This window comes from Apis laboriosa, unplaced genomic scaffold (genome assembly GCF_014066325.1).
Source record: "Apis laboriosa isolate Shangri-la unplaced genomic scaffold, ASM1406632v1 scaffold167_cov148, whole genome shotgun sequence".
Taxonomy (NCBI): domain Eukaryota; kingdom Metazoa; phylum Arthropoda; class Insecta; order Hymenoptera; family Apidae; genus Apis; species Apis laboriosa.
This window is the reverse complement of record NW_025222122.1, coordinates 225,001-247,994: the sequence shown is the minus strand read 5'-3', so window position 1 is coordinate 247,994 and position 22,994 is coordinate 225,001. Positions and strand designations below refer to the sequence as shown.

The window sequence follows — 22,994 nt, the reverse complement described above, 5'->3', positions numbered from 1 at the left end:
CCTTTTTCTTTTCTCCTTTTTAGGTTACATTCGTTTGAGATTGCGTTCGAATTATTATTAAAATTCCTTATTAGATACATTTGTTCTTGACTATTGTTCGAATTATTTTTCAAGGTGGTTATCTTTGATGCGGTTTGGAATCAAAGTGACAGGGATTATATATTCGAACGAACCGGACAAGTCGATTTTCAACCAGCGATTTTCTAATCTCGTTCCACCACCCCACCGATATGACCCGCAATCACCCCTTCAAATCAAGTCACCTGCTTAAACGGTAAATATCGCATGACGCACAGGAAATGGTTGTTGGTGGTTCATCAGGCTGTTTTCGCCTAGGTCGAAGATGATCGATGCGAATGTCATTGCCCGTGCAAGTACATGGTTTAGTAATGACAAAGTCACGTTTCGTTACTTTCTGCCTGACGTGTTTTGCAACTCGTCTAGGTGCTTGATCACTTTCATGGGACGTGATTAATAAAAGCACGGGGAACAAAACGATTTCGATTCGTTCATTTTCGTTCTATCGACTTGGATAAGATAGACGCGTAAAAATAATGAAATACATGTTTCAATACGGAAACTAATACAGAAATTTACCCAATAATAAAAAAAAATAAATATATATATATATAAAAAGTTTTTATCGATCGACGAATAATAATTCAGTTTTAAGTAACAATTTATCGATAAACGATTCGTTGGAAAGAAATTTATTATTTAAATTTACGTTACAAGATAATAAAAAAAAAAAAAAAAAAAAAAGTAATTTAGCCGGAGGATCGAACGAAGCGCATCTGCTCACGATGTAGGTAACATCGACAATGGGGTCACGAAAGTCTCTCGAACACATCGTTAGGTATACACGTTTCTCGCGTGTAATTAGCCCGGCGTGTCTACTTCCGAGTCGAGGCGGTGGGAGAGTTCCTAAAACCATTTCCGGCCGGGCCACCTTTTTATTCCTGGCCGTCCCACGCATGACGGCGCAGGAGGGAAGTGGCGATCAAACGCATAGGAAGGACAGACTTTGCCGACCCCCCTCGAAGCGTTCCGTTCTCTTCGAGGCAGGTACGATCGAGTAGACGTTATCGAGCTTGAGACCATATGTCACCCTTTCGACCAACGATCGCACCCCTGTATGCCACCTAAGATAATTGCTGGGGAGCAATATCTTTCTTCCTTTCTATTCTTCACCATGATAATATTCAAAAATATTTCTGAAATATTCTTGTACGTTACGGAATAGAATATCTCATGTACGAAGAATAGAAACTTGAATATATATATATATATTTTCCAACTCTTTTGCAAACAAATCGCAAAAAACGTGGCGAAGAAAATTCTACCAAAATTCGTAGAAGAACATACCTTCAATTTTCTTTGAAAAGAAGAGAGAATTAAAGATGGCGAAAGTACAAAGTCCTAAAAAAAGTCGTAATTAGGAATGGTGATTACATTCGATGGAATACAGAAGTGTCAGGTTCTAATTCAATTTTCATCCGCTCCTCGACCTCCCCCTAAGTCCTTCTCATTGATTCGACGAGGTAAACAGAAACAGTGGATAATCGTTATTCAATTAGATGCATCGTCGAGGCAGGCGAATAATCGATGAATCCTAAGCTGTTGGCTTCCCTCACCCCCTCTTCCTTACGCGATCGCGCGAACACGAGGAGAGAGGGAGAGAGAGAGAGAGAGAGAGAGAGGAGCGAAACTGAGTGAAACGCGCACGAGAGAGAGTCGGAGCTGGCGCGTTCCGAGGGAAAAAAAGTACAACGATCCCCGTGCTTCCACCAATTCGACGCTTTTGCCACGTGTTGCTATATACGCTAGCTTCCTCTCTTTGAGCCTTCTTGTTGCTTCATGCGCGTATATACGTCTAGTCGCTCTCCTCGCCGATATATAGGGGCGAGTGCCTCGTGTCCTCGAACGCAGGCGGCTCGTGCGTAGGCAAACTATGGAATATGTCAGCCTATTGAGCGCAGGTGCTTTAAGCTGCTCAGCTGTTGCTTCGAATCTCATGCACATTCACCGGTTGATATGTGTACCGCGTTGATATTGGTGCACACCAAGCAGAGTGCGTAGTACACCGTATCGGCCGTCCGCGTGCGTGCAAACGGCTCACGTGTTCCACCCACGCACTTATGCGTATCGGCAATTGAATGGTGAAACGATCGGGGCCCCCGCCGCGAGCCCTGTCCTCGGTGAATGAATTCGTTAAACGGGCGTCGATTATCGTCCATCGAGCGATTATCAATCCACGAAAAAATCCATCGTCGTGGAAATACGATCTCTGAACCTTTTCCCTTCGTTCGACTCGAGCAAGCGTTTGGGAAGATGAAGTGAATCGTAGGGATCGTCGTTTTTACAAGAGAATCTATGCGTCTGATCGAAGGAGATCGCGAAAGGATTTTTTTTTTAAATCCAAAGTTGGATAAGTTTCGTCGAGAGTTGAGAATTTTCAAGAGGAACGCGTTCCTTCTGCTCCATCGATCAATATGTGTAATCGACGAAGAGTCGATTCGCCGGAACAAGCCACGTTCTGAATAAGAAATTTAATGCAAGTAATTTTCTTATAGTCTTTCCTCCTCGTCTTCGTTGTCTAGCATTTCTCTCCAGAACTCTCGGCAAAAGACTTGGGCCCAAGTTGAAAACGTACACATACGTATACACACACGTTACAGGGCTATTCTTCGTCTTGTCGTCATGATCGATTACCAGCAGTATTTTTAACTGGCAATTTAACTTGCTATTCTCTCCTATAGTTACCGGTGACTTGATCGTGCAATGAACCGATATAATTTTATCGGTTACGTACGTTTTATTCGAAAGAAATTTTTCCTACGTTCTTCCTCAGATTGCGATGTTTCTAGCTTCCAGATCGAAACGAGGAATGGATTCTGTTCTTGTTCTGAAACGTTATCGGTGATCTTCGATGGACGGAATATAATAAAGACGAAGATTTCACTTTTAATTCGAAGGAAAATTAAAATTTCACTGAGCGCATTAAATCTAGACGATAAACTCGTTTTGCTGTAACAATTAAATTATACCCTATATCACACGAAGTCAACGATAGTCGTGCATAGTAGACAGTAGACACTTCTATCTACGGAAATCGTCGGAGGTTCTATATACGGAGCGCGTTTAAAATAAAATACGATTCATATAAGGTATAACTCCTTCGAGCGTGATACATCGTATCGATCGCGTATCACTGAACGAGGCGGTAGTTCCTTTCGTTTTCTTCTTTTTTTTTTTTTTCCTTTTTAAGGAAATCGGTACGGGTTATTTATTATTAACAGATGCAACTGGTTTCTGTTTCAGACGAGATAAGAAGAATCGCGGGAAGGAAAATCGAGACGAGGGAGCGAGGGGCACCTAGCCCTTTGGCGAGCTCGAAGGATGCAGCTCCCAGGCGGGAGCACTAGAATTCCGCCCGCGAGAGCACCGGCCTCAGTTCTCGTGATTATAAACGGAAGTAACATCGTATCGAAGACTGTGACGAAGAAACGTAACGGAAAGTGTAGCAACAGTAGCGAAAACGGCGGACCCGGTACGAACAGCGATAGATACATAAAAAGGAATAACGATAGGAATAACGATCCAGAGAACGTGCCGCGTCTCCTGATAAGAAATCGCCATCCCGAGACGAGGACGAGCCGCCGACAAGCCCGAGTCACCGAGAAGCCCCAGCTGTTGGCGTCAGCCCCAAGGCGGAAGGATCGGGGCGAGGAATAGTAAAAAGAAAGTAGAGAAAAATCGAGGAACGACGGAAGAAGAGGAAGAGGAGGCAGGAGAGAAGGAGAAAAAGGTGAAGAGGAGGAGAAGGCTAGAGTTCTTTGGGAAGGAGAAGGGTGCCGACGTCGTCGTCGTCGGCGGCGGCGGCGGAGGAGGCGGAGGAGAAGGAGGAGGAGGAGGAGGAGGAGGAGGAGGAAGAAGAGGAGGAAGAGGAGGAGGAGGAGGAGGAGGAGGAGGAGAAGGCGGCGGCGGCGGCGGCGGCAGAGAAGGAGGAGGAGGAGGAAAAAGAAGAAGAGGAGGCGGCGGCGGCGGAGGCGCGACGGAGGAGAAGGAGGTGGAGGAGGAAAAGGAAGAGAAGGAGAAGGAGAGCCCAAAGACGAAGAAAGTGGAGAGGGGAGAGTGTTGGGGATCAGAGTGGGGAGGAGAAGGTAGAAGGAACGAGGAGAAAAGACGGCTGTGGTAGGGGAAACGGCGAGAATAGTAGAGTAGAGAAGCAGAGGCAGCGCGCTGAGCCACGAGGGGCTATTCGAGCGAGAAGGGGAGGGGTGACAAGGAACCCTGGCGGGGAGGGGACGCGGAGGCCTTCGGGGGGCCGACCAACCAGACGGCCGATGATGTCATCGGGGGAGGAGACCGAGTATTTCGCCCCCTACGGAGCAACTACGGAAAGCAAGCAACAGCGACTCCAGAAGAAGCAGAAGCGCACCAGACAGCGCGTGGACGCCGGCGAGCCGCGCAACAACTACTCGAGTATACCGCACTTCACCTCCCGGCCATCCTTCCACGGTGGCGGTGGCCTGTACGGTTCTATCTTCGGTGGCAGCGGACCAACACACCAACAGCAGCAGCAGCAACAACAACAACAACAACAACAACAACAACAATCGCAGCAACATCACCCGTCGCAATCGCAATCGCAGCAGCAACAACAACAACAACAACAACAGCTCCAGCAGCAACAAGCTGGAGCGGCAAGCAGTCAAGGTCATTTAAGTACAGCTACGACGGGTCCTAGCACTCAGCAGCATTCCGCCCACGCGGCTTTTGGCTTCTTCGGGGCACCGGGTTACGGCCCCGCCAAGATGTTGAACGAGCTACTCGGACGACAGGTCAAACAGGCCAGTGACGCCGGTGGCTCGCCGCCAGAGGGCGGCCACGGGATGACTGGTGCCGGCATGGACCCCGCTGCCAATTTGCAATCCGGTGCAGTGGTTAATTGCGACGATCCCGCCACCGCCGAGCTCACGCAGCACATGCTCCGCGATATACTCCAAGGGCGGAAAATTTCCGCGCTCGCGCTGCAAGAACAGCCCAACAACAATAACAGTATACACAGCAACAACAACAACAACACCACAGCGGATCTACTTAAATCACAGCAGCAACATCATCAAAGTCCTCAACAGCACAACAACAACAACAACAACAACAACAACAACAGTGATAGTGCACGTAGTGGTGCAGTGCAGAGTGGTGGGGAGGAGAGTGGTGATGGAAATAACGTCGTGAATAACGCGAATCACAGTGATCGTGATACCGTGATGCCGGGCGATGCTGAGGATAGTGCCGAGGACGCAGCCGCGGCCGCACGTGCCATGGAGGAGGCGTTCGCCGAAGCTGGTATGGAGCCTGGAGCGAATCTCGATGGATCCGATTGCGAGCAGAGTTTACCACCTAGTCCCACGCAGCCAAGGTCAGGTTCCGTCTCCGTCAAGGAGGAGATACAGGACTCGTTGAATATCAAACGGAGCCCTAGCCACTCCCCTTGCCCGATCGTGCCCAAAACGGAGGCCAATTCGCCGACCACGGAAACGAAACGCGCTCGTGTCGAGAATATCGTGAGCACGATGCGCAGCAGTCCAGCCCTACAAACTGCCACGGTGAACGGTTGCAAGAAACGTAAACTTTACCAACCCCAGCAACAGACGGTGCACCATGTCCTCCAGCACACCGTCAACGATACCATGATGGACGACGAGGAGGAGAGCGAGGAGGAGGATGATCCGTCGACCATCAGGCAGAAACGCGAGGAGAAGGATAATCTCCAGACCCAGCTGAAGAAATTGCACGAACAATTGGCAGTGATGCAGCAAAAGTACAATGAGCTTACGAGTAGAATCGATTCGGACGCGGGCGAAAGCATCGGCGCTCCCCTAAGTCCTCAGCCACCGCTCAAACCACCGCAACCTCATCCACCGCCGTACAACGGGCTCCCGGCCCTCCCCACCGAACACCCACACGCCGCGGCAGCCGCTATGTATCACATGGGACAGAAACTCTACCTCGAACAGCAACAAGCCGCTCTGGAGAGGATGAAGCAGCATCAGGAGGCAGCTGTCAGGCAACAGCAGCAGCAGCAACAGCAGCAGCAACAACAGCAGCAGCAGCAGCAGCAGCAACACCAACGACAAAGTTCTCCGCCACCCCCTCCGAGTCAACCGCAGCAACAGAGTCAAAGCAATACAGGGCCGTCCACGCCGCAAACACCACAAATGCAGCCGGCGAGCACGCCTCTCCAGCACAAAGAATTCCAGGAAAGGATAAACGTGTTTAGAGGGGCCGCTGCAGCGGCTGGCACCTCGGGCCCCCACATCACCGACGAAGATCTCCAGAGTCTGTCCGACACGCTGAAAGCGGAGATCACCTCGTATTTGACGAATCTGATCGACAAGGTGGTGACGAGGTTCGTCCAACAGAGGAGGTATCTTGGTAAACAGAGCGAGGCGGCGCAAGTTGCCGCCGAGCAATTGAACAAGGATCTCTTGTTGGCGAGCCAAATACTCGAGAGAAAGTCGCCTAGGACGAAAGTAGTAGACAGAGGAGCGCCACAACCACCCGGTGGCCCAAACGGGCCACGGGGGCCCCACAATGGCGGGCCCCCACCTCCACAGTCTACGGGTTTCCCGCAAATCGCGTCCATGGGTGGTGGACCCCATGGTCCGCATTCTGGCCCCACGGAAAACAATCTTAATCAAATGAATCAACTGCCCTCGCACGTGAGGGGCAGGATGTTCCAGACACCGAAACCGCCAACCATGTACAGCATGGCCTCCATGCAGGCGCAACAGCAACAGCAGCAACAGCAACATCAACAGCAACGAGAGCATCAACAGAGAGAGCAGCAGCAACGTGACCAATATTGCAACTTGAGGGGCGACGAGAGAGAAAGCAGGGACTCGGAACAGAACGAGGCGCTTTCCCTCGTAATGACACCGAAAAAGAAACGCCATAAGGTAATTATCATCTTTCTATGCAAACAAACAATATTAAGAATACCATAGATGACTTTTCCGTAGTGAACGTATTCACTTGTTGCATTGTTTACCACAAGTTCGAATCTCTCATTCGTATTGATCAGAAAAATTTCGATTAAATTGATCAGAAAAATTATTCTATATATATATATCTGTGTGTGTATAAATATATGTATTACTGACGAATATTTCAAAAAATATATAAATTCATGTTTAACATTATTATAATAAATTATTATAATAATACGAATTTCGATCGCTTGGTATATTTTGTATGTAAAATATAAAATGAGAAATCTATCAATTATCATATTTGTTATTTCATTTCAAAATAAAGTATATACATACAAAATATTCAAATAACTGAATACTTTTGTATCCAATATTTGTGATTATATAAATGATTTATTCGTCAGTGATACACGTATCCCTCGATTTAGTCAGACTATCTTTTACACGGAAATAAAAATATATTGATACAAAGAAAACGACACTTGAAAGAGAAGCGAAAAAGAAAAGAAATAAATCGAGGGATAAACATAGTTGTTTAGTTTTAAGTAGGCTAAGAGACTGAATTTCACGATTGTAAAATCGATGCATCAATTAGTATTTCCCTCCGCAGGTGACGGACACGAGGCTGACGCCGAGGACGGTGTCGAGAATCCTGGCGCAGGAAGGTGGTGGGTCGCAAGGAGGCAGCGAGAGTCCACCACCCCCGCCTCCACCGAGATCGTATCACCCGCCACCACCGATGCTGCCAGTGTCCCTGCCAACGAGCGTAGCGATACCAAACCCCAGTCTCCACGAAAGCCAAGTGTTCTCGCCGTACTCACCGTTCTTCAACCCTCACGCGGGTCACCCAGGCCAGGTACCACCTCCTGGCCCACATCACCTGCCTGCCAGTCCTCCGGGTGGAGGTGTAGATGTCAGGGACTCCCCTCCACTGCCCCACATGCCATTGCATCCTGCCTTATTGGCGGCTGCCCAGCATGGCAGTCCAGATTACGGACATCTCAGGATGGACAGCAACGAACGGCCCAACGACTGCAACTCCGACGACATCAGCTACGACGGGATTCAGCCTACAATATCCTTTTCTAATACATGTTGAGAGTCGTTGAGAGAATGAGAAAGAAAGGAAACGTAGAAAAAGTAAAAAAGAGAGAGAGAAAAGATGATGATAATAACAAAGACAGATCGTCTCGATTCGCCTTTTGGTCGTTGGAAGAGTTTTGGAGAACGTCCAGAACGATGCGCGGCAAACACGAGGGGCACGCCGTTTGTGTAATAGTTAGGGAACTGTCGAACTTCCTTCTCGAAAACGGTAGTATCTCTCTGTTTGTTGGAGAAACAACACGCGCGGAATCTCCGCCGACTTCGTAGCGCGACTGTATGTAATATCGCGAAGGGACAGAGTCTGAACGTTCTCCAAAGAAAGTACGGATGGAACTTTCGATATTAAATCGGGGGAGGGCATGCGCTGTATTTAAAGAGCTGTATAAAGGGACGAGCGAAAAAACGAGCGTTGAGAAATGGTATAAAAGGAGAAAGAGTTGATGACGATGCTTAGGAATCCAGTCTTTTCTTCTTTCTTTTTTTTTTCCTTTTTTTCTTTTTTCTTTTTTTTTTCTACGTTTCTTTTCCGAGAAATATAAGGGAACGCGAGAGGAGGAGGAGGAGGAGGAAGAGGTTGGAAACTTTGGAAAACAACGGGCAGTTTTGTAGGAGAGAAAAAGCCAATCCAGCTCCAATAAGGAGAAGGAAGTCGGAGAGTAAAGAGTAAGGGTAGGCGGCAAAGGGGGGAGGGGGAAGCTCGGACGAATGTTAGATTAGTTTGCCACGGAGTTAGGCTAATGTTGGCTGCACCTACGAGTAGAGTTTGTCCGGCAACAACGCGCGAGGTCGAAAGTTCTTTGCCTACTCGGCCCACCCTCTCGGCCTCGGAGTCTCACCCAACTTTGCAAGCCAATAATCTGTCCTGCAATTTCGGAATTTAACCACGGAAACGAGAGGGAGGGAGGGAGAGAGAGAGAAATAGAAGGTGGTCCGCGAAACTTCCCTTCACCAGCATCTCCTCGACTTATCGTAGATAAGCCACTTCTACTGCTTCTCCGACCGTATGAGAGAATGCATCGTAGGAATTCCACAGACTTGACCCCCAACTTTTATTCCTTACGCCGATATCCCTCTATTAAACGTCCTTGTACGTCCTCGCCGCCATCCTTCTTTTTCCTTGATCGACTCGAATCGGGCAGGGGGAGGGGAAGGAGGGTCTCTGTTCTTCACGGAAATATCTCTCGTCCATAGGATCCATCGAAGCGCGTTCAGTAGCAACGTGACGCGTTCGACGAAGGATGAAGAGGCAGGAACACTTGAACGCGTTATTCCCCCTTCGGGATGGAAAACCGGCCACGCAAAAATACGTGGAGAGACGTGGCGCATTCATCAGCGGGGAAGGCAGCGAAGTGACCTCGTAGTACTACGCTTTGACTTCGTAAAAATAGCTTCGGCGAACGGACGAAGTTAAGACACACATCCTTCTCTCTCAGAACGATCGTCTGAAAGCGTGATCAACAGGCGCGAAAAGTTCAGCAGCTCGATTATCACGCATGACCCGGCCGGGTAGCCTCTCGCGGCCGGTCGCCACCACCCCTCTCTCTCTCTCTCTCTCTCTCTCTAACACTTACCACCGAAAGCACTTGCAAATATATCGAAGGGGGTCTCCCCTCTCACCTCGACCAGGAAAAAAAAAAGACGCGTGTCGCGCGGGGGCGTGAGGCGAACGCGTCGGCAACGATGCAACGCCGGTGGAACTGCATCGGCGTGTGTTGGTCCGGGTCGTTCGATCGGCAGCGCGGCGTTCTTTGCCGCCTTTTTAGTCGGCCTTTGATGTAAAATCAATGGCGCATTTTTTTCACTCCCTCCTCTTGGGGTAGGTCGAGCGCATGACCGGCGCGGCGCAACCTGCTGTTCACCACTCAACCTCCGGATTCACCCTTGTCTGTCGCTGCTCCTATCGGCCTTCCATGTATCCAAATATGCTTTTCACGCTGCTCGACTTTCCTCCGCCGGAATAACCCTTATTACTGTCTGGCATCTCGTTATCGCTCATCGACGAGCGCGCGTAAACGCGTCGTCCTTCGTCGCGGACGACGTATCTACACTCGTCGAATCGTTCGCTCGTGAAGGGAAACGACAGTCGCTCGCTCACTCGCATGAGATTTCACACCGATAATTTCCGATACTTTCCTTTCGCCATCTCGTTTTGAATTTTGGAAGATTACGTTTTAGAATTATTAGAAGATGGTTTCGAATTCATATCTCTTCGAATGAAAATTCATTTTTGAATGTTGTTGGCTTTGATCGAAAGGGATGAAATTTTTGATCCGGGAAGAGCACGCCTTAAGGCGCAGACGAATCGCGGCAGATTCGACACCAGGATTAACCAAATAAGAATGCGATGAAACCACATGAAGAGATCCTATTACCGATAAGAAATCGGTAAGGCTTCCGTTGAGGATACGTGGCCAATCGTGGGTCAACCTCGGTGAGAACGTTTCGAGCCCTACTACCCTCGCGACATCCACAGCTTGTACGATTTCTAATCCAATTTGATACGAAGGAAACACGATTAAGTTTGAGATATTTTGCGTACACAGAAACAGATTGCCGATACAGAACCTCGTCCTTCTTCCATTTTGCTTTGTTGCTGGTCCATGCATTTTCCATGCTTTTTCTTCCTCCGATAGAAAAATAATTGTACGTGTATGCTTGTACGATTCTTCGTCATGATATCGGATAGTAAATAATAATATAAATTACGTTTGAAGATGTAAAGATGAAAGAGAAATGGATGTTAATAATTGTATACGATACGATTATGTTATTATCATAAGGAATGACGAATGGCTATAATATTATACGCGTTGGAATGTGTTTATGGTGGAGATAATTTCAAGGATAAGCAAAAGAGATATTTCCTTAACCACGGTGAACTCGTCGATGCTAACACCGATACATCTGAGGAAGGCGAAGCTGATGTTCTTCTGGGTCAGGTACCCGTCCTCGTCCATTCTCAAGATGTACTTCCCCGACATCAGGTTCAATAAGAACAACACAGCGCAGCTGGTCAAGTGGTTCTCCAACTTCCGGTGAGTAGCAGCAATATTGTATTGAGAAATTTACGGTTAACCACGGAAGTCGAAGGATTGTTTCAAAGTTCGAATAACGGTCAAGATTTCGTAACATGTGGCAGAAACAAATATTTGCTATTTGTATTTCCACACTTGTAACACACTCGATTTGTTTATTTTAAAATTATCTCGAACGACAATTGATAAACTTTCTAACGAATTCGATCAATTAAATTAATTCCAACGAACACAGAATTATTTCGTCAAAAGCATCCGTTCGTTTTTAAAAAATTACAAAATATCTTTTCGATATATATATATATATAATATCTACACGGATGAATATTTCTGAATATATCTATATTCAGAAATTATATCTTTATTTTAAAATATCTATATTTTATATATCTATATTTTAAAAATTACATTTCCAAAACGTTCTCAAAAATCCCTTAAAAGCACGGGAACAATCCTTCGTTCTCCAACAGCGTTATGCCCCCTATTTACCAGAAGAGGGTACCCCGATCGTCGGTACCAACGTACGAATTTGCATAACACACCGTCCATTCGCCGTTCGAATTCTCTATCCCCCTGGTAAACCAGATCGATATGAGATATCGTCGTCTTGGAACACGTAAATCCTTGGAATCGACGAGGAACACCTCCTCTCCCTCCCTACGATTGACCATCGTGTCGCCACTCCCCGGTTCCCGTGTTGGCGCATTTGGTTAAAAGAAGCGCGGAGGATGCCGCCCTGTACGCGAATCTTGTTCGGTGTGTATGCAAACGAGGACGAGGTTTTCCAAGGGATCGACCACTCCCTTCGTAGAATCGGTCAGAGCCCAAGAGACGAGAGTCACGGTGGGTGTGTCCGAATCTTAATTACCCCTCTCCTCGGGCGGGAATAAGTAACAGCGGCTACAGTATTGCGGCCAGGTATGAAGAGCGTAGGAGTCATCGCTGGTACCGGCACGTACCACCGGGCAGGCATTAGCCTGATTATAATTAGGCTGAGTACAGTACAGATCCGAGATATAAGGCGGCCGAGAAACGAGCGTGCCTGTGTCCCTACATTATTGCCGCTTTCTTATCGCGAGAGACGCCCATCCTCTTGGAGACCATAAGTTTTCGAGACCGACCTCCGACATTCAACTCGTCCGCGTTCTATTCTATTCCAGGAATGGGATATTTCCTACTTTTCGAATGGTTTATTCCGTGGTTAGGTTAATTGTGTCGTGATTTTATTTCATTTTATTTCGCGGTTATTAGGAATAATGGAGTTTTTCTGAAGCGATGGAATCGGATTAAGAGAATTAGTAGAATTTAAATATCGCGATTTATCGATCCTTCCGATTCTTTCTAAGATGTCTGAAAAATTTGTTATATAGGCATAATTAGTTAGTGTTAATTTAGTGTTGCGTATTTATCCAATTCGAAGAAAAGTATTGGGAATAATTTTATTTTTGAACGTGTATTTTACGAATTCGAAATAACGAGTATATATTATATTATTGTTCTTCGATTACACCTCGAAGCAATGAAAATTTATACGTGTATTATAAAATATACGTACGGTTCAATTTCAATGATCGAACGTGTCCATCATCGTTCCGTTGATCTCGTACGAAATATTCGAAGCACTCGGGCGAGCAGGGGAGACCGGCCGCGAAATTTAATTAACGCAGGAAAAGGTCCATTAAAAAAGCCGGTCCCGTGGAAATGAGGAAAGGGTACACTTAAAATTCCGCCGGGGGAAAATGAGCGCAAAAAAAAAAAAAGAAAAAGAAGTTGTTCGAAATTTTATTCCGGTGAAAATAAACGCGTACGTTCGAATCGCCTGTTCGAAGTCGAAGCTACTAACCGAAGGGTAGTTTCGAGATCATTTCCTGATCTATATCGATCGAAAAGCGTCAGAATTCGGGAGAAAAAGGCAGTACCTATGTACCGCAAAAAAAAAAAAAAAAAAAAAAAAAAAGAAAGAAAGAAAGGAAAGAAGAGAAGAGGGGGGAAAAAAAACGCGAGCGCGTTTTGTCCACCGTGGAAAGAAGAAGAAAAGAAAAAGGAGCAAAGGGCTCAGAGCGAATCAGTTGCACCGAGGAAGTTGTCCCTCGTGCCGTTGCTCTTGCGCTCCTCCAATCTCATCCCCTCCCTCCTCCCTCCATGGCCCTGTTTCGTTCTCTCGAAACATTCTCAACATCGAGAAGGCAGCGAGAAAGAGAATCGGTTAGAGTGGTTGATAAGAGAGGAACGGGCGGAGTGTGTTTGCAAAAGTTTCAAACGTCCAGTAAAAAATTGCATTGGAGGCCGGCTTCCGCCGTTAAGCACAAAGCTAATTACCGGCTGAATATATTTCGGTACATTTTGTCGTGTCGGGACCGGAGGGGTCTTCGGTCTCTCTTCCTCCTAAACCCACCCCCTTCTTCCACCCCCTCGCCCCCATTCTTCCCTTTTCCTTCGCCGCTGTGTCTCTGCCGATGATACGACGAACCAGACGGAACGAGCTGAACACGACAGGGGTTCCGAGCCCCGACTCTCTTTCAACGACGATCGACGAAACCGAAAGGTGTATATATACACCCTTTCTTCTCTCCTCGACTAGATTTCTAGATTACTAGTTAGATTCCATAGAAGAAAGAAGAGAACGGAGATTTTTCGATCTCTCTTTTGATTTGATCACTCGTTCCTCCGAAACGGGGGCAGGAAACGGCGGTGCGCAATTAACCCTAAGCCCGTGATAAAATTAACGTCCGTTCGAGGCGGACCCATCCGCGACAGATAAAAAACTATTGCTATCCGGTGGAGAGAGAGTTGACCGCGGGAGAGGGAGAGGAAAAAAAAAAAAAAAAAAAAAAAAAGATTCACCCCTCGGAACGGTTATAATCTCAATGTTTCTAGCCTGGCCGTGTCCATAAATAATTACCCGCGTCTACCCCGTCGGCCACCCTAACGATCGTTGAAAGGGAGAAATTGACAACTTTCCTCTTGATAATCCTTGCATATTAGTTTCGTACAAGTTTCCCGTAAAATGGCGATTAAAGGACGACACGAAGGTGCCAATCTCGCGGCTCATTAGGCACACTTTCACCCCACGGACCCTCTCTCCTTTGACGACTAATCACGTAAGGGTTTACCCCGGACACTTTTTCCTCCTGGCTCTGGTACGGCAGTCGTTGTCGAGCGTGCTCGATCTGATAGCCTAATGCACGGCTTCCTATGCGGAAATGCTTCGCCACATTATTCTACGCTGCCTACGGGTGCTGCCTGTGGACTGCAACCCTTCACCCTCCGCCACACTCCTCACGTTGTACTTTTGTCACGAGAACCGAGTTCACTTCCGAGTTACCATCGTCCACGGTTTTTTTTTTTCTTCCTTTCTTTCTTTCTTCCTTTTTTCAATCTTCGATGAGAATCGGTGATGGAGGACGTTCGATTTGAGGGGCGCGTATGATCGATCTCCCTCGGCTCGACCATCGAATCGTTTCTAATCGAAGTGAATTATGGACGAGATTTAGATAAGAAAGCTGTCGAGGTGATGAATTTTCGGCTCGGGAAAATAAGGGAGGTATCGATCGATACGATCGATAAAAATCAGAGAAATTAATATTTTGAGTTGGATTTTTTGGATTCTTCTTCTTTTTTTTTTTTTTTTTTTTACCCTTGATCATAAACAAAATTTTTTTATAATTGAAAATGATTTATAAATTTGCATCGTACAATGTAATCTTGTTAATGGATGGTATTTAAACAAGGGAATGGGGAGGAATCGTACGGAAACGAATAATAGATTTTATCGAGAAAAAAAATGAGAAAGAGGAATAATCTTGGAATAGAAGTAACCTTGTAGTTAGAAACGTGAATCCTGAAATAATTATCACGTGACGATGAAATCCTTCCTTTTTACAATTTTATATTTCATCGACAACCCTTGTAAATAACCCATGATAATTCTCCATCTTTAACTTTTTCTCATCAAAAATTCCAGCCGGGGAAAACGATCACATTTAAAATTGATAAACGTAATATACATCTCACTTCGCTTTTCATTCGGCAGACATTTCAATCTTTTAACCGTTGTTCGTCGAAAATAATAATTTATAAACTATCTTGTAACACGCGATCCTTTATATTACTCTCGTAATATATAAACTCCCTCTTCGAAAAATAATACATTATTTATCAATCGCGAATTCGTTTCGATAATTGAAATTTTATTCGAAAAAATGTATTCGTGAAAAAAAAAAAAAAAAAAAGGAAAGATTACACTTTGATATCTCGACCTCTCTCGAGAAAAAAAAATACTTTCCCGTTGATATAAGAATATTTCCTTCGGTCCCGTATCGAGAAGACGTAATGAGTGAGAAAAGGCTTGGGAAGGGAGAGGGGGGGAGAGTCGTGGAAAGCGCGGAAGGGAAGGATCGAAAGGAGAGAAAGAGAGGGACGAGGTTTCACAAAGCGATTCTTCGCACCCTATTTTCTCACGCGCACGTCGAATCGAAAGCACGTCCGATATCTTACGGAGACTCGTTGACGTCGAGCGTACATCATCGGATCTGCTTATACCGACGACGATATTGACAGCCTTCGTTCGATGAAGCTTGCCGGGGGGGATGATTGGGGTCGTCGATGACAGGGTTGCGACGCCTGTGTGCGCCTCGAACGTGTGTCATGCTCGTGTCCTCGCTCTCTCTCTCTCTCTCTCTCTCTCTATCTGCCTGCATCTCGTACGCCTCCGTACGTCTGTTTGTGCGCGAAACAACAGGGATGGAGAAAGGAGGGTGGGGAGAGAGGGAGGAAGAAAGGGTGAGATGCGCGGGAACTCGGGTTAGTCCGTTATCAGATCTCACGGTAGGACACGCGACTCGGCCCGGAAGATCTTATCTCGAGGCGATGGAAGGAATTTTATGTCGTATAATGGACAAGCGGTAGTACACACGACACAGAGACGCCTCCACGATGGATCTGCGTCGCGTGGAGCAGCGCTGGTTCTCGGTAACGAATAAAAGGCCGCCCGCGATTCTCCCTTCCTCCTCCTTTTGTACCGAGAGAGAGGCGACTTTTTTTTTTCAGCGGGGAATTTTTCTTTTTTTTTTTTTTTTTTTTTTTTTTTTTTTTTTTTTTTTTTTTTTTTTTTCTCTCCTTTCCTCGGTGATCGTCGGACTGACCACGAGCCAATTTAGAAATCGTGGGAGGACAGGGAGTGGAAAATAGATAGGGGATAGGCGTTCTTTAGGATATTTTGACGTCACGTTGGTGAAATATTGCACAAGGATTGATTCCTCTTTATCATTTTCAAGGGATGTTCTTCTTTATCAAGATGGTCGAAGTTTATGAGACGGGAAATTGAAATTTTTTTTGCTGGAAATACATTCTTTGGAAATATTTTGTTTCGATTAAATTTATATTTGAATTGAAAAATCGAGGAGCGCGATTTATTTCGATTTATCATGCGACTTTTCTCTAATGAAATATTTAATAACGGATATTTTGTATTAGATACTTTTACAGATTGATGTGAGTATGAAGTTTCCTTAAAAGAAAATTTAATACAAGTCGTACAACGTGTATTAAATGTTTAGAAAGACTTATAAAATAATTTTTTATTGTTTCAAATTGTAGTAATAAATTTTAAATAATATTTGGAAAAATAGGGAACATTCTTTGCTCCATGTGAGTAACTTCTTTTAAATCAATAAATCAATAAATTGTTTTGCATCAAGCTGTAAATAAAGGATCTATCGTAAATATTTTCTCAATTTAATCAAACATGCATATAACGAATATATTTCAAGATTAAGATTTTATTCGAAGAATTAATTTCTTTCACGCGGATCAATATATTTCCATATTATATTCGACGAAACTCTAAACTCACCGATTAAAAATCACCGTGAAATTTTTTCCAATACCTCTCAATAGTTACGATCGATCACACATACTTCTTCGACGATTGATACCAATAATTCCTCGCTCGTTGACTCGTCGTCACACCCCCAATCCCCGCAATCAGGGGACAAAAAAAACAAAGTCCGCGTAAAGAACAGCGACGTGTCTTCGAAAAAAAAAGAAAACCTACGTGGATAAACATAAACGCGGGGGTGGAGGGAGGAGGGTTAATGATTAAACCGGCAAAACGCGAGTAAAATAATAATATAAGTAGAGGAAGTGTGCGTTGTAAACGAAGAATCGAAAGCTCTCGAGCAGTCGAATAATGAAGTCGACGATGAATTTACCCAGTCACGCTTTCGAGGGGTTGCTTATCGTCTCGAAATCCTCGATAATTCTTCAACGAGGGTGCGCGTCTCTCTTTCTAATTTCTCCTTCGCCTCGTTCTTATCAACCGACGATCGTGCTTCGTTGTGGACATTACCACCCCGTCCCTCTCCCCACCCTGTCCCCGTTGACCACGGTGGTTAGGGTAATGACGCGGTAATTTTCTAAACAGGAATTTCCTTTTCCAACCCCTATCTACCTGGCCACGAGCACGTGACCGGTCGTTAGCGTGTACTTTTCTTCGTCGTCCTTGCGAATCCATCGTCAACAAAAAAAAAAAAACGGATTATTTTATTTCGATTCGAAAAATCAGGATAATTTTATCTCTTTAATGGATTCCTAATTATTATTATTATTATTTTTTTTTTTATTTTTGAACCACACAAATATTCCCGTATTTCTTATAGTTTATTGCGGCTGAAGTTCAATCTGCTTCTTATTTGTGCAAAGGGAACAAATGAATGGATACTCGATCGTTTTCGCGAATTACAACGAGGATATTTGCGATGTCAGTTATTTACCACCAAGATTAATTTTCGATTTTTAGCTATCTGAAACACGTTTAAAAGGAAAATTAATCTAATTATAGGTTTCTGCTTCTTCACCGATTTCATAAATCAGATACAAAAATGAATAAACGTCTTTATGAACGTAGATTGCAAACGGAAAAGAAAATTTTGTCCCGTTGAAATGCATCGATTGAACTAAAAAAGAAACGATTAATTTCAAAATAAAGCCTTTATTCTTCCGAATACCACCTACCTTTCTGATACTCCCTTAAAAAAAATCATCCCTTTCTCCTCCCACCCAACGATCGAATCGTGTCAAAAAGAAAAGAAAAAAAAAAAAAAAAAAAAAAAAAAAAGAAAAGGAGAAAATACACGCGAGTGAAAAGAATAAGGAACAGTGAGAAAAGTGGAATTAAAGACGGGGGAAGGAAGGTGGTAGCCCGTACGTTCACCGAAATCTCGACTACAAACGGGCTGAGAGACTGCAGTCAATCTCGAGGCGCGGGACCACGCGCGTGCACCGCTACTCCACCGCCGGTGGCTTGTGTTTTAATCCCACAAGATTGTGCATGCCTCGTAGGAGGAGAGAAGTGCGACGCTAGGGGTTGACGCTAGGGAGGGGGGATAGGTTGGCGGCGGAAGGCGTGCGTGGGCGGCCGTGGTGGTAAACAGGCGAGGGCCATTTAGCGAGAAGGCTAGACACGAGCGTCGCCACGCGTGTTCTTGCACGTATGCACGCGCGTGTGCACCCATACGCGAACGATGACGACCGAGCCCCGGTATTTTCTCTTATTGTGAGGAATAAGCTGGCTGCAAACCGAGGGGAGGAGGGTTGGGTAGCCGGAGAAAATTCGAGCCTTGAGGTAGAGTAGAGACACCGGGTAACCACTCGGGCTCCCGAGCGAGAAAGAGGGGGAAGGGGGAGGAAGGAGGAAGAAAGATGTCGAGCCGTAGTGGTACGTCTCGTATGCAGACGTTTCGTAGGTAACGCGTGCAGGAGGACGCGTGCTTACGAGTGAAAGCTCGTACGTGCGCAGAGTTCTCTCCCCGTGCGGGGCTATGCGCGAGGCTTCGGGGGTAGGAACCGGAGGAATCCGAGCCTTGTAATTACTATGCTCTCGTAATCTTTTCTATACTTCCACATCTATGCATACCCCTTTCGCTTCTTCCGGTATGTTCTTCTTTCAATTCGTTGCCCGCTTCCTGCTCGCCGTTTCACGAGTCTCTCTCGCTCGTCCTTTTCCGCTGGTCGCTACGGTTTTTGGACACGCGACATGTAAGCTTTTATATATGTATGTATGTATGTAATTGGTCTCGTTTCCTGCTTCGTCGAGCAACACTTTTATTTCGGATTTCTCTTCTTTTCGTATGAAATACGATTAAAGAAAGAAATTGAAGAGGCTTAATTTTTTCGAACGTTCGTATTCGTTGTTCTTCTTCTTTTCCTCGTTTCCTCTCTTTTCTCGAAAAAGGAGCAAGACGAAAAACGAAACGACGTTGAAAGCCGTCTGGCTCGTCCTCCCAACAGGAACGAGGCACATCTTCGGGATCGTTGACATTAGGACTCCGTCTCCTTGCTCCAGGATTCTCGTTTCTGAGAGGGAAGCTCCTCTCTTTCGATTTCCTTCTCATCCCGCGTCGACAGAGTCCGGTCGTTCAGAGAAAGAAAGGATTCCGGGCGAAATGAGCAAGCACGAGTTCTTTGAGACAAAAGCCGATAGAGAAACGAAGAGGGAGAGAGAGAGGTGGTAGGGCCAGAGGTAATACATCGAACATGGAAAAGGGTTGGGGATGGCAGGAACGGTAAGAAATGGTAGGAATAGGAAAAGGGAGGGAAAGGAGAAGACGATGACGACGAAAGCGCGGGGGTAGCGGAAAAGAAAGGGGTAGAAAGAGGCGGAAAGAGAAATCGTGGCGGTATTCCGTAAGCCAGGACCTACCCCCCTAATGAAAAGAAGGAAACTTTGGTCTTTGACTTTCGGTCCGCGGCCTTGCTGACGGGTATATATATATATATATATACCTGCTCCTCCGAAGGGTAGAGAACGAAGAAATAGGAAAGAAGAAGATGCCGCCGCGAGGCCCTTGAGGCGCACAAAGGAGGCCCTCACCAACGTTCTTCTTCTCGTTCCTCTCTTTCGCGTCTCTGTGCAACAGAGTCCTGCGCATCCGCCCATCTGCCAAAGAGTGTACACGCGCGAACGGAACGGTGAAGAGACGAGCGGGTTATATAGATAGTTGAGCAACATCTCGAGGAATTCGCGCCAGCTCCTTAATTAAAAACTCAGTGCACGGCACAATGGAGTGGCAACTCTTTGGATACATACTTGGTACACTCGCTGCTCGGCTACCACCCCCATTGCTTGCTGACGCCGGTCTTCTGAAGATAGGTACCTATAATACCGACAATACTCCCAACAGACTACTTCCCTTCCATAATTAACCATACAGTTATTCCTTATTCCTTCCTATCCTGTCGCTATGCCTGCATCCCTCTCCCCAATTTAATTCAATTTTTTAATTGTTAAAAATTTATATCGCTTGTTTGAGTTGCTTTCGAGTAATTAATCGCATAAATGCATACCTGTGTGCATGCATACGTGTCTTTTGCACCTGGAAAAAAAAAAAAAGAAAAAGAAAAGAAAAGAATGCACTTCGTCTCGAGAATATTATTCACACTTTCTTAAAACTCTCCAACGTAGAAATTGCGAATATCGCACGTTGGAATTATCGTACGTACGATCGTATTTTCGATTCAACACTGCACGATAGAGGATATCTTGGCGCGGCAGGATAGAGCTTGTCGGCCGAATTCCCGCGAGGAAGCGAATTTTTCGGAAGAAGGGTAATCCGGCTTATGGCGGTGCAGCCGGGATGAAGCACCCTGCATCGAGTCAGCTTACCTCGTACGTGGTGGTTGTGCGCGTAAACGGCAGTCACTTAATTAAAAATTACTTAATTACGTTCTTGGCACTAATTAGTGGCGCTTGGCTCTCTCTCGCCCGTGCACCTCGACTGCCTAGGCACCGCTGCCACCTTCTCCCTCCCTCCCTCTCTCTCACTCTCTCTCTCTCTCTCCCTCCCCCTGTCTCTCGCGCGCGCGGTCCGCCCACACCACGACCTCCTTCAACCCTCTCTCGCCTTCCTCGACCGTTAGCTGCCTCCTCCTCCATCTCCTCTTACACCCTCCTTCGCTTCTACACCCCGTTCACAACGTTCAGCCGCCAGCGAAATCTCTGTCTTGGTTTCCATTCTTCTTCTCTCTTCCGCCGCGGCGCAACCCCCCCCCCTCCCCCCTCGCCCGCCTTGCCACCCGCCAACAATCCAACACCCTCGCCCCTCTCTCTTACTCTGCCTTTCTTTCCCTGCTCTCCGGAAGTCAGACTAGCAACGAGTTACCCGAAGCGCCGTAAACTTCCGGTTAACGTTATTTCTCTTCTTATTCGGTTTTCTTCGCGGTTTTCACGCACTGCCGACCCTACACCGCCCTCCCCGTGCCCCGTGACCCGGCTTCCGCAGGGATTACCCCTTTGTTACCGGGTACACGACTCCGGAGTCATCTTTGAAACTCGAATGCTATATATATATATATATATATACACCTGTACAAGCAACCGGAGCACCAGTTTCTTTCTTTCTTTCTTTCTTTTTTTTCTCTTCTTTTTTGCATCGCTCGTTCTGATAACCCGAGAGAGAGAGAGAGAGAGAGAGAGAGAGAGAGAAATAACTCGGGTGAACGAGGGTGAAACGAAGCGAATTCGTTTGTTGTTCCCTCCCTCTCGTTCGATACCGAAACTCTCGTTTCTTTATCACACAACACATCCCCTTCCCTTAATTTTTCGTTGCCATCATCGATCGATTTTTTCCTTTTTTTTTCTTTTTAATCGCCGATGGAAAAAGGAAAAGAAATCTCGAGAAACTCGAGTAATTACCTGGCTGTCAACACCTTTGCCCGCGAACGATCAGAAAGGGGAGGGGGGTGTATCCTCGACGAGGACAGAGACGAGACAAGGAAGAGAGCGAGCAAGCTTTACCACCCTCGCGAAATGTCAGTGGCGTACAACATAAGGGGTTCCTGCTGGCTGGGTTGCAGCAGGCAACCAGTCAGGCGGCAGCCGTAGCAGCGGCAGCATCGTATCCTTTTCGAATTTTTTGATAATGAACACAAGTACGAGAAACACGACGGGTATTGGCTGGGCGGCAGACAATGCGGTGGCCGCAGGGTTATCGCGGGAGGAACAACGAAGGAGGCGGGGGCGCTGGGGTTTCGATGGGAGCGAGCCTCCGCGCGGGGAGAGAGAGAGAGAGAGAGAGAGAGAGAGAGAGAGAAAAGGAGAAGGGGTGGCGGAGGGTGATGCCAGGGGACTTTATAGGGGATGTAAGCATCGCCACTGCAAGGCTAATCCGCCGCTATGAGCTGCTACTTGCAGCATGAGTACGGTACACTCCCTGCCAAAGATTCTTTTCTCTGCCACCGACCCCCTCCCCACCCACGATGCCCCCTCGGGGAGTCTTCTTCCTGGCTTCCTGGTCGAACGGAACCCGTTCGTTGACCCCGAACGACGAAGGACGAACGAAAGACGTCTCTGCCTCTTCTCTTCATTCTCTTCTCCATCCCCCTCCAACAAAGATCCCTCAAACTCGAAAGAAAGAGAGAAAGAGAGTTTCGGTTTCGATCCCAAGTTGGAAGTTTGAGAGACTGGGAGGAAATCTTCGTAATCGTGATTCGTGACAATCAGAAGAGGAGTATGAAAATTTATATTTCTTGGAAAATATGCCACGATTATTCGATTCGATCATTGGCTAGATCATTAACCCGCCATCGATGCGGAATTGTGAATAAAACGATGGTCTCGGGGACGATTGATTAGATCCCTGATGGGACGGTGGGTATATTGCACGGTGGCCTGATTACGTAAAGCCTGCGGAGAGTCTCGTCATTCCCGGGGTATTTAATATCTCGAGAAAAATGCTTGTGACGTTCTAAAGAATTTTATTGTCCGGGCCGTATGAGGCTGGGTCCGAGGGCTCGTTATCCGTATTCCTATTGTTCGCCGAGTGCATTCCTGCCGGGCGCAAATTACGGCGAAACA

The 22,994-nt window shown here is 46.4% G+C and overlaps 1 protein-coding gene and 1 long non-coding RNA gene across 3 annotated transcripts in view; both read left to right on the top strand.

Moving 5' to 3' along the window:
* The window catches only part of LOC122710944, a 111,487-nt gene extending 108,101 nt beyond the window's left edge, over positions 1–3,386 (top strand). Inside the window, exon 4 of the long non-coding RNA XR_006346026.1 lies at positions 3,322–3,386. This is a non-coding gene — a long non-coding RNA (uncharacterized LOC122710944). The remainder of the gene's footprint in view (positions 1–3,321) is intronic.
* A 754-nt stretch (positions 3,387–4,140) lies between these two features.
* Positions 4,141–22,994, top strand: part of LOC122710943 (homeobox protein prospero-like) — a 42,221-nt gene continuing 23,367 nt past the window's right edge. The window contains exons 1-3 of one of the 2 annotated variants that reach the window (XM_043929213.1): positions 4,141–6,968; positions 7,597–8,076; positions 10,986–11,140. In XM_043929213.1, coding sequence (XP_043785148.1) covers positions 4,347–6,968; positions 7,597–8,076; positions 10,986–11,140 — 3,257 coding nt within the window. In that variant the 5' untranslated portion in view covers positions 4,141–4,346. The remainder of the gene's footprint in view (positions 6,969–7,596; positions 8,077–10,985; positions 11,141–22,994) is intronic. The other variant, XM_043929212.1, reaches the window with a different exon arrangement.